The following is a 12,180-nucleotide window of genomic DNA, read 5'->3' on the forward strand; positions in this document are numbered from 1 at the left end:
CATGCATGAGGGCCACTCTGCTCTCCCAGCCTGAGACCTCTTGACTCCAGACCTCAACTTCCATGGGTCTGTCTTTGAAGAAATTTTTCCTTCAATTTGTTCCTTGTCTATCTCCACCAGTACAGACCAGCAGTGGCTCTGTCTGTAAAGAGCTCTCAAAAATTCTGTTGGCTTTGCATGAAGCACACAGGGCTCAAAGCCATCAGGCAATAGGACTTTCCACAAATCCTTTCTGCTTAACTTCTTCTCCAATTTTGGCTTGTACTGAAATGGCGGCTGGGTTCCATGTTTGGTTACATCCTCATGTTGTGCTGTAGCTTCTGGGGTTTTACCCCCTGGAAGCCCAGTTTTTCAGGCCATCAATTTCTGGTTTCATTGAAACTAAGAGTTCATTTCTCAGCTTATCTCTGTCCTCACACATTTTACTATAAGCTGCAAGTAAAAGCCAGCCTCCTTCTATATTTTGCTTGGAGATCTCATCAGCTAAATATTCCAGGTGTTGCTTTCAAATTCTGCCTTCCATCCAACACCAAGACTCAATTTGGCCAAATTCTCTGCCACTTTAAAACAAGGATCGCCTTCCTTCCAGTTTGCAACAACACATTCAACATTTCTGTTCAAGGCCTTATCAGAAGCATCTTTAGAGTCCATATTTCCACAGTCTCTTCAAAGCCGTTTAGGTCTTTATCAAGCTCCGAACAATTCTTCCAGAATCTTTCCCTTATCCATTTAAAAAGCCATTCTAACATGTTTGGTATTTGCAAACTCAGCAGCACCCTACTTCTCTGGTACTAAAATCTGTTCTGGTTTGCTATGCTGCCCTTCTGCAAAATACCAGAAATGGATTGGCTTTCACAAAGGGGGTTTATTTCATTACAGAGTTACAGTCTTAAGGCCATAAAGTGTCCAAGGTAACATCAACAATTGGGTACTTTAACTGGAGGATGGCCAATGGTGTCCAGAAAACCTCTGTTAGCTGGGAAAGCACGTGACTGGCTGCTCCGGAGTTCTGGTTTCAAAACAGCTTTCTCCAGGACGTTCTTCTCTAGACTTCAGCTTCTCTCCAAAATGTCACTCTCAGTTGCTCCTGGGGCATTTGTCCTCTCTTAGCTTCTCCGGAGCAAAAATCTGTTTTCAGAGGCCATCTCCAAATGTCTCTGTAAACTGCAGTTCCTCTCTCAGCTCCTGCTCATTCTTCAAAGTGTCCCTCTTGGCTGTAGCAAGCTTGCTCCTTCTGTCTGAGCTTATAATAGTGCTTTAGTAAAATAATCAAGGCCTATACTGAATGGGAAGGGCCACACCTCCATGGAAATCATCCAATCAGAGTTATCACCCACAACTGGATGGATTGTATCTCCATGGAAACACTCAAGCAATAATAATCTAATCAACACTAACATGTCCACCCACACAAGATTGCATCAAAGATAATGGCATTTTGGTGGACATAATAAATCGAAACTAGCACAGGAAGTCTACTAAATTCTTGTTTGCTTTATATAAGGAGAAGAATTCTAGGTCAAGTGAACAAAAGTCTACCTTGAATTACAAAACAGAGTGTCCCAGCCCCTTAATCAATTCCCAGACTTGAGACAGTTTACAGATCCAGAGCCCCTTGAATGAGGGGAAGGCTGGGTACCCAAGGGGAAGGACCCTGTTATACTGCCAAACATTTATACTGTTAAACTTCCTCCTAGCCTTCCCCAGGGGGACCTATAGCCTTTTACCAGGGTAACTGTGCACTGGGGAAAAGGAAATGATCAGATATTTGGGGGATTATTAGACACTGGTTCAGAAGTGACATTAATTCCAGGAGATACAAAACATCACTCTGGTCCATCAGTCAGAGTTGGGGATTATGGAGGTCAGGTGATCGATGGAGTTTTAGCTCAGGTCTGTCTCACAGTGGGTCCAGTGGGTCCTCAGACCCATTCTGTGGTTATTTCCCCAGTTCTGGAATGCATAATGGGAATAGACATACTCAGCAACTGGCAGAATCCTCACATTGGTTCACTGACTCGTGGATTTAGGGCTATTACAGTGGGAAAGGCCAAGTGGAAGCCATTAGAACTGCAACTGCCTAGTAAAATAGTAAACCAGAAGCAATACCGGATTCCTGGAGGGGTTGCAGAGATTAATGCCACTGTGAAGGACTTGAAGGATGCAGAGGTGGTGATTCCCACCACATCCCCATTCAACTCTCCTATTTGGCCTGTGAAGAAAACACACAGGTCTAGGAGGATGACACTGGATTATCATAAGCTTAACCAGGTGGTGACTCCAATTGCAGCTGCTGTTCCAGATGTGGTATCATTGTTTGAGCAAATCAACACATTCCCTGGTACCTGGTACACAGCTATTGACCTAGCAAATGTTTTTTTCTCAATAGTTGCTGGTAAGGACCACCAGAAAGTTTGCATTCAGCTGGCAAGGCCAGCAGTTTACATTCACTGTGCTACCTCAGGGGTATATCAACTCTCCAGCACTATGTCATAATATTGTCTGCAGGAATCTTGATCATTTCTCCCTCCCACAAGACATCACACTGGTCCATTATATTGATGATATCATGTTGATTGTACCTAGTGAGCAAGAAGTAACAACTACTCTAGATTTGTTGGTAAGGTATTTGCGTGGCAGAGGATGGGAGAAAAATCCAACAAAAATACAGGGGCCTTCCACCTCAGTAAAATTTCTAGGTGTCCAGTGCTGTGGGGCCTGTCGAGATATCCCTTCTAAGGTGAAGGATAAGCTGCTGCATCTGGCTCCTCCTATGACCAAAAAAAAAAAAAAAGGACAACACTTAGTTGGCCACTTTGGATTTTGAAGACAACATATTCCTCATTTTACAACATATTCCTCATTTAGGTGTGCTACTCTGGCCCATTTACCAAGTAACCAGAAAAGCTTCTAGTTTTGAGTGGGGACCAGAAAAAGATGAGGTGCTGCAACAGATCCTCCAAGCTGTTGTACAAGCTGCTCTGCCACTTGGACCATATGATCCAGCTGATCCAAAGGTGCTGGAAGTGTCAGCAAATAGAGATGCTGTTTGGAGCCTGTGGAAGGCTCCTAAAGGAGAATCACAATGCAGACCCTTAGGATTTTGAGTGAAGCTTTACCATCCTCTGGAGACAATTACTCTCTATTTGAGAAACAGCTGTTGGCCTGCTAGTGGGCCTTAGTAGGGACAAAACACTTAACCATGGGTCACCAAAGTACCATGAGACGTGAGTAACCTACCACGAGCTGGGTGTTGTCTGACCCGCCAAGCCATAAAGTTCGGTGTGCCTAGCAGCACTCCATCATAAAATGGAAATGGCATATACAAGATAGAGTTTGAGTGGGTCCTGAAGGCACAAGTAAGTTACATGAGGAAGTGGCCCAAATGCCCATGGACCCCAGGCCTTCCACCTTACCTTCTCTTTCCCAGCCCACAGCTATGGCATCTTGGGGAGTTCCTTACAATCAGCTGACTGAGGAAGAGAAAACTCAGGCCTGGCTTACAGATGGTTCTGCATGATATGCAAGCACCACCCAAAAGTGGATAGCTACAGGTGAAATCACTGCCCTCCCCCCTACGTGGGATCAGACACCCAGGGAAGTGAATCTCCCTGGCAACGTGGAATATGACTCCCGGGGAGGAATGTAGACCCGGCATCGTGGGATGGAGAACATCTTCTTGACCAAAAGGGGGATGTGAAAGGAAATGAAATAAGCTTCAGTGGCAGAGAGATTCCAAAACGAGCCGAGAGATCACTCTGGTGGGCACTCTTATGCACACTTTAGACAACCTTTTTTAGGTTCTAAAGAATTGGGGTAGCTGGTGGTGGAAACCTGAAACTATTAAACTACAACCCAGAACCCATGAATCTCGAAGACAGTTGTATAAAAATGTAGCTTATGAGGGGTGACAGTGGGATTGGGAATGCCATAAGGACCAAACTCCACTTTGTCTAGTTTATGGATCGATGTGTAGAAAAGTAGGGGAAGCAAACAAACAGACAAAGGTACCTAGTGTTCTTTTTTACTTCAATTGCTCTTTTTCACTCTAATTATTAATCTTGTTATTTTTGTGTGTGTGCTAATGAAGGTGTCAGGGATTGATTTAGGTGATGAATGTACAACTATGTAATGGTACTGTAAACAATCGAAAGTACAATTTGTTTTGTATGACTGCGTGGTATGTGAATATATCTCAATAAAATGATGATTAAAAAAAAAAAAAAAAAAAAGCCAAAAAAAAAAAAAAAAAAAAAAAAAAAGTGGATAGCTACAGCACTGCAGCCACTTTCTGGGATGTCCCTGAAGACAGTGGTAAGGGGAAATTCTCCCAGTGGGCAGAACTTCAAGCAGTGCATGTGGCTGTTCACTTTGCTTGGAAGGAGAACTGGCCAGAGGTGCATCTGTATACTGATTCCTGGGCTGTTGCTAATGGTTTGGCTGGATGGTCAGGGACTTGGAAGGAACATGATTGGAAGATTGGTGACAAAGAAGTCTGGGGAAGAGGTATATGAACAGACCTTTCTGAGTAGGCAAAAAACATGAAGATATTTGTGTCCCATGTGAATGCTCATCAGAGGGTGACTTCAGCAGAGGAAGACTTTAATCACCAAGTGGATAAAATGACCCATTTGGTGGATACTAATCAGGCTCTTTCCCCAGCTGCTCTTGCCATTGCCTAATGGGCTCATGACAAAGTGGTCATGGTGGTAGCGATGGAGGTATACATGGGTTCAGCAACATGGACTTCACTCACCAAGGCTGACCTGGCCACAGCCACTGCTGGGTGCCCAATGTGCCAGCAACAGAGACCCACAGTCAGTTCCTGATATGGCACCATTCCCTGAGGTGATCAGCCTGCTACCTGGTGGCAGCTTGATTACATTGGACCACTTCCATCATGGAAGGGGCAGCAATTTGTTCTCACTGGAATAGACACATGCTCTGGATATGGGTTTGCCTTCCCTGCATACAATGCTTCTGCCAAAACTACCATACTTGGACTTACAGAATACCTTATCCACCATTATGATATTCAACACAGCACTGCTTCTGACCAAGGAACCCACTTCACAGCAAATGAAGTGAGGGAATGGGCACATGCTCATGGAATTCTCTGTTCTTACCATGTTCCCCATCATCCAGAGGCAGCTGGGTTGATAGAACAGTGAAATGGCCTGTTGAAGACTCAAGTACAGCACCAAGTAGGTGGTAATACCTTGCAGGGCTGGGGCAGTGTTCTCCAGGAGGTTGTGTATGCTCCAAATCAATGTCCACTCTATGGTGCTGTTTCTCCCATAGCCAGGATTCACAGATCCAGGAATCAAAGGGGTGGAAACAGGAGTGGCACCACTCACTATCACTCTTAGTGATCCACTAGGAAAATTTTTTGCTTCCTGTCCCTGCAAGCTTAAGCTCTGCTGGTCTACAAGTCTTTGTTCCAAAAGGAGGCATGCTTTCACCAGGAAACACAATAATTCCATTGAAGTGGAAGTTAAGACTGCCACCTGGCCACTTTGGGTTTCTTATGCCTCTGAATCAACAAGCAAGGAAGGGGATTACTGTACTGGCTGGGGTGATTGATTCTGACTATCAAGGGGAAATAGCACTGCAACTACACAATGGAGGTAAAGAAGAGTTTTCCTGGAATACAGGATATCCCCTAGGGCTTCACTTAGTACCATCATGCCCTGTGATTAAAGTCAATGGAAAACTGCAACAACCCAATCCAGGAAGGACTACCAATGGGCAAGAAACTTCAGGAATGAAGGTTTGGGTCACCCCACCAGGAAAAGAACCACGGCCAGCTGAAGTGCTTGCTAAGGGTAAAGGGAACATGGAATGAGTAGTGGAGGAAGGTTGTGATAAATATGAACTACAGCTACATGACCAGTTATAGAAATGAGGACTATGATGGCATGAATATTTCCTCCTTGTTTTGTCTGTAAAGCGAGTATCTTTGCTTCCTTCTTTGTCTTATCCCCTTATCATTTGACATAAGCTGTATTGTTCACTTTGCAGTATTTAAGTTAAAGGAAAATAATTGTAAGAGAGTTAATGTCACCAAGGACTCGCACCCTATTCTGGAGAGATTTAGTGTGTTCCCGGTTGTACACAGGACACCGGAATATTGTTAGGTGAAATATATGTCTGTTATTGTTCTCTGCTTAGAGATAAAATATGGCTTAAAGTGATGTGTATAACTGCCAAGTTGACAAGGGGTGGACTGTGATGGTTAGGTTCATGTGTCAGCTTGGCCAGGTGATGGTACCCAGGCGTCTGGTCAAGCAAGCACTGGCCTAACCGTTACTGCAGGGGCATTTGTGGCTGGTTAATAAATCAGAAGGTTGGTTTATTAAACCATCAGTCAATTGGCTGCAGCTGTGACTGATTACATCAATGAAGGGCATGTCTTCCATGAGAGAATTCAATCATCTGGATTTAATATAATCACTTGAAGACTTTTAAGCGAGACAGATAGAGTAGAGAATCTTCACTTCTTCTTCAGCTGACCAGCGAAGCTTTTCCTGAGGAGTTCATCGAAGTTGCCAGTTCACTGCCTGAGAAGTTCATTGAACATCTTCATTGGAGTTGCCAGTTTGCTGCCTGCCTTATGGAATTTGGACTTGTGCATACCCACAGTTGCATGAGAAACTTTTATAAATCCTGTATTTATACATATTTCTTGTTGATTATGTTTCCCTAGAGAACCCTAACTAATACACTGAGCAACTGGAAGTATTTGATAAAGAACAGCATGTGGAAGGAAAGAAATAACAAAGAGTAGAGCAGAAATAAATGAAATTAGAATAAAAGAACCATAAGAGAATCAATAAAGATAAGTTGGTTCTTTGGTTCTACATGCTCTGATATATATACCTGATAAAAGAGCAGGTTCTACCTGCTCTTATATCCCCTCCAGTTGGAATTTTTAGTTTATTCATTTGTCTCTCATACAGCACTGTGAATTTCTCTGGAGCGAGAAATATCTTTCAGCTCTGTATCACGAGGACCTAGCATAGGTAATGTCATCACTGAATAAGTGGGCAATAAAATAATGTGAGAAGCTGAGGAAAATGCACATTATTTTTTCTTTCCCACATCTTAAGGTTTTCAGGGGTTTGTAAAGTGCCTTAGAAAAGATTGCATTTTCAACAATAAGCCTAAGTTTGTCACAACACAACTGTAAGATCAGTCAAGTCTGGGTGAAATCACAACTCTGGCAATTTGACATTTAATGCTTCAGACTAGGGACCAATAGGTTATTTTTCCAAAAAGGCCCTATCCAGTTATTTACCTGAAAAGAGGATTATTTCTAATTTTTTAAGGAGCATAACAACTTATACCTTGTATCCTAATCTTATGATTTCTTAATAATTGTAGCTTACAGAGCAGACCTGAGCTCTTTCTTCCTTTGTTGTTCCAGACCCAAGAGCCTGGATGTCAAGCTCATCATTTCTGGATGAAGCAAGAATGTGTGGGATGACTGGCCTAAGTCTAAATTAAGGAAAAATGTGTAAAAAGATCTTTTAAAACACTAAAGTTACAAAGTGTGGTTTCCTACCACACATCAGGGATGTTCTAGCCTACAGTAAGGTCAGAGCAGAGAGACAGAAACACGGAAAGAAAACTTTGAGTCAGCCTGCCTCTCCTTCATCTCGATCTCACTTCCACCTGAGTTGCCATTCCTTACCCTTGAAATACAGAGACTTCAGAAGTCAGCCTGTGCAGCCATAAAAGGTGACTACTTCTGCATGCTACTTCTTACTATAAAAAGAAGTAAAACAAAATAGACATACTATGGCCAAGATAATTAAAATGAAGTCAGGAGGTCATACTGGAGATTACTCTTAGGCAAGTATCAGCCAGATATCACAAAGAGCCAAAAGATGCAAATCCTCAAGCAACAGTGTTCCTCAAAACCCCAAGGTCATCTGGACACCACGAAACAAACCACAAGATAAAGAACTCAGTAACTACCTAAGCTGAAGGACAACTGAAGTACCCCAAATATCCACCCACCACAAAACAATATAATATTTTGCTTTAAAAACCCTTGCATGCAAATGCCAAGGCAGGGCACTATTTAGGCTGCTACCTGAATCTGTGCTCACCAAATTGCATTTCTAAGACCCCAACTAATGCCTTTTTGCCTTGCAGAGTTAAGCCTGACTCAATATATTACCACCCATTGAACTGATTCTTCCTCCACAGATCACTCAAAGAAAGACACATAAGCAAAGGATGAATTAAAAACAATAAGGCCATATAACCTGGTGTAGAAAGTAAACAGTTCATTGAAACCAACGGGTAAGGGGAAACGAGGTGTCCTACCACTCCCATAATGAGAGGAAATCTGGCTCAGTGCCAAGGTCTACCAGGCTATAGTTGAAGCCAGGGACTCTCTTCTCTACACAGTGGAACTTCTCAAGTCCAGCCTCATCCAAACCCATGCTCTCTGACACCTATAAAAGTACCCTGAGGTAGTGAGCCTGCAGCTCACTTTAGGAAGACAGAGGACAGGCTGTTTGACCTTACTAGAAGAGGCTCAAACTCTTTCCAGCAGAGCAAGGGCCATTTATGGCAGGCAGTGTTTGCCATCATTTTCAAGGAAGCTTTTGATTCTTAATTTCTAGGATCCTGGTTCATCACCAGAAGAAAATTAATGTCTTGGTGATCCAGCATTTGTGTCACCAGCAAAATCCTGGTCAGTGAATAAGGATTCTCCAAAGGCAAGGCTGTTCTTTGGTGTGCCCTTGCCAGAGGCACATTTGCTCTGACAAAAGGTAGGAGCAAAAGTGCCCTAAGCACTGGAATTTCCTGAATTGTGCTCACTCCACTAAAGTCAAAGCAGGTACCCTAGTTTGATAGGCCCCAAGCATACTAACCGAAGGTAAGAATACAAGCATCTTCCCAAAAATGTAGTGTTGTCCCCACTGTCTGCAATAGATATACTCTGGCTGTGGGTGCCCCACTGCTCTGCAGGATGGTGGGAACACAAGGGTCCCCAACTGCAGGTCTTGTTGTGCCTCTTCCATTGCAACCCCTGTGCTCTGGATGGTGGGGCCAGAATATCTGACTCTTCATGAACAATATCTCCAGTCACAGGTGTGGTACCAGCCCCGCTGACAGCAAAAGATGTACTCTGGCCAGGTGGATCCCTGGTGTCTCACAGAAACCAGGAAAAGAAGTAACTCCTGGGTATAGATTTCACAACCAGTAAGTTGTCAGGAAGGCCAGAGCACATGCCCTCTGACCTCCAGCTCAGGCTCTCTGGTGGCTCCTCCCTGTCCTGGTTTCATCACAATCTCTATCCATGACCTGCTCAGTGGCCTCCCTGGAGCTAGTCTCCTGAGCTTGTTCTGAGAGCCCTGATTTCTCTCCTGCACCCTGGCCTGAAGTTCTAGTTACCTGGTTACTGCCACCTGAGTTCTTTGACAGCACCTCAAACCCAAACTGAATCTATTGGGTCTGACAGGTCCCTTAGTCTTCTTCCATGGTGCAACTGCAGAAGGGTCCTCTGACACCACTGCCTCTGTGGAAAGAGTAGGCCAGGAGTGGTGGCAGGGGGGTCTTAGGCCCTGTGGATTTGACCTCACTCAGCTCCTGGGGAGGCCACTGAGGGTGGAAGGTCACCAAGAGGCCAGTTCCCTTGCAGCACGGAGGAAACCTGAAGCAGAAGTTGTCAGAGGTGGAGCCATGGCTGAGCCAATGTGGACACTGACCAAGAAACTAAAATGCTATTTGCTTCTTCATGTGTCCTTTCTTCTCCTAGTAACTCTGGCCTTGGCCTTCTTTGGCTATCATTTCCTGAATCTGAAAAGCCAGAAGCTAGAAACCGTGCTATTTGAGCCAAGCATGGTTGTTAGAGAACTGGACAACCAGCAAGTTGTAAATTTATCAAGGGGAAAACTGGACAACCAGCAAGTTGTAAAATTATCAAGGTTGCTGAATTTCCAGCCAAACCTGCTATTACCTTGTAGGCACGATGTCCTTGTTCTCACCCCTTGGCTGGCTCCCATAATTTGGGAAGGGACCTTTGACATTGACATCCTGAATGAACAGTTCCTGCTCCAGAATACCACCATTGGATTAACTGTGTTTGCCATTAAAAAATACATCATTTTCCTAAGACTGTTCCTGGAGTCTGCAGAGAAGAACTTCATGGTGGGACACAGGGTGAACTACTACATCTTCACTGACCAGCCAGACTTGGTTCCACGCCTCACCCTCCAAAAACACAGGCAGATGGTGGTCCTCCAGGTCCGGAATTACTCCCGCTGGCAGGATGTTTCCATGCACCGCATGGAGATGATCAGCAATTTCTCCACACAGCGCTTCCTTCATGAGGTGGATTACCTGGTGTGTGTCGATGTAGACATGAAGTTTAATGACCATGTGGGTGTGGAGATCCTCTCCTCCTTGTTTGGCACCCTCCATCCTGGCTTCTTCGGGTTCAGTCGGAATTCCTTCTCCTATGAACACAGGCCGCATTCACAAGCCTATATTCCCAAAAATAGGGGGGACTTTTATTATACAGGGGCCTTTTTTGGCGGGTCAGTACGGGAGGTTTACAGGCTCACCAAGGCCTGTCACCAGGCAATGACGGTTGACGAAGCCAATGGCATTGAGGCTGTGTGGCATGACGAGAGCCACTTGAACAAGTACCTGCTTTACCACAAACCCACCAAGGTCCTCTCCCCAGAGTACTACTGGAGTTTTCATATGCTGCCTTATATGTCTGAAGAGCAGCTGTTCATCTGGCGTACCATCCTGAAGAAAACAAGATTTATTACAATCCTGAAGAATCACCAGAAACTCAGGAACTGATAGGAGAGGCTTCAGAGAAGGGTGATGGCCAGGCTGCCCTAGTCTTCTTCTTGGCATGCTCTTCTACATTAAACCCAGGTCAGCAGAAAGGATGTAAGTCCAATTCCATTTCCTGTCTTCCTGAGAAGAATTTCTGCTCTTAGTGCCACCCCTACCCCCCATTAGGGAGGGCTGATTTATTGGCTCAAGCACAAGTTCCTTGAGTTGCCACCTCCTTTATTGTCTGTGTGCTCATAATACCCCACAGGATGGATGAGGCAGAGGCTCCAGCCTATCCTGACAAAGAAGGGATCAGCAATTAAATCTTTTGTGGAACAAGGAAAGAGGCTCTAGGACACACAGTCTCCTGCCTCCCGTAACACACAGTCCCACAAGGGCCTGCCTCGTACATCTGCCGAGCAAATGCACTCACATATTTGTCTTTAAGCCAAATTACTTCCCCTTTTCAGATCCTATGTAAGTTGAAAGGGCTCTTTAGCGTGCAGACAGGAAAAGAATATGATGCCAACCCAAGACCCTCTTTTCTGGCACTTGGGTTCTTGTCCAACCCAGAGCATTGCTAGCTGCCCACTGAGAGCAAAGCATGACCTCCTCCCCCTTCACCGATGGCTTCCAGCCCATTTTCAGTTTATTCATGACTTGTCAGTTCTCTATTAACTGAAAAAAAGAATATTTCTAGATGGTAGTCAGGAATTCCTAATTGTCATGAAAACCCATCTTTTACTTAAAAATTATTTCTCTGACCTTCAGCAAGTCCCTTGGGGAGCCTGAAATCCTGCATTTTCTAGACCATGCTTTTTTCCCCCTCACATACCCAAAAGAGACAGGAAAGTCACACATTAGCAACCTTTATTTTCTCTTCTGTGATTTGTCAAGTTTCTTAATTTCAAGTGTCCTTTCTAGTTGTAAAATGCTTTGATTCTACCTTGTGCTTTTTCTGTGTCAATGATGAACAACAAGCTCTGCACAAAAACAATTCAGGAAAAATGTTTCGTCCCTAATGCAAAATGAAAATATCCTGGTGGGACTCAAAGAGGTCTGATCACCAGCCGTGGCAGCAGAACAGGCCCTGGGATCCAGGTTTTCTCCTTCCAGCCCATGCTCTGTCCTGCAGCCTTCAGGGCTTCGGGGTTCAAGGGTGCCTCAGAGCCAGCCTCTCAAGCATTTCAGTCCCCTGGGTCCCCATAGACCCAACGGTTTCTCATAACCCTTGACTCAGATGTAAAGGAACATGGATGCTGTCTGCATCAATTCTAGTTTCTCATGTTGGTTTTTACATAGGGGCCTTTTGTGAAGAGTGGTTTTGTAAAGTGCAGTGTACTCACCTCATGTGTGCTGACTGATGTGTCT

General features: G+C 44.4%; 1 protein-coding gene across 1 annotated transcript; it reads left to right on the forward strand.

Annotated features, from left to right (window-relative positions):
• Nucleotides 1-9,699: 9,699 nt before the first annotated feature.
• On the forward strand, nucleotides 9,700-10,830 carry LOC119521750 (histo-blood group ABO system transferase 1-like). The gene has a single exon (XM_037820373.1). It carries the CDS (start codon nucleotides 9,700-9,702, stop codon nucleotides 10,828-10,830), a length of 1,131 nt encoding a protein of 376 aa, XP_037676301.1.
• The last annotated feature ends 1,350 nt before the right edge of the window (nucleotides 10,831-12,180 follow it).

Source organism: Choloepus didactylus, chromosome 27 (genome assembly GCF_015220235.1).
Source record: "Choloepus didactylus isolate mChoDid1 chromosome 27, mChoDid1.pri, whole genome shotgun sequence".
In the NCBI taxonomy this organism is placed as follows: domain Eukaryota; kingdom Metazoa; phylum Chordata; class Mammalia; order Pilosa; family Megalonychidae; genus Choloepus; species Choloepus didactylus.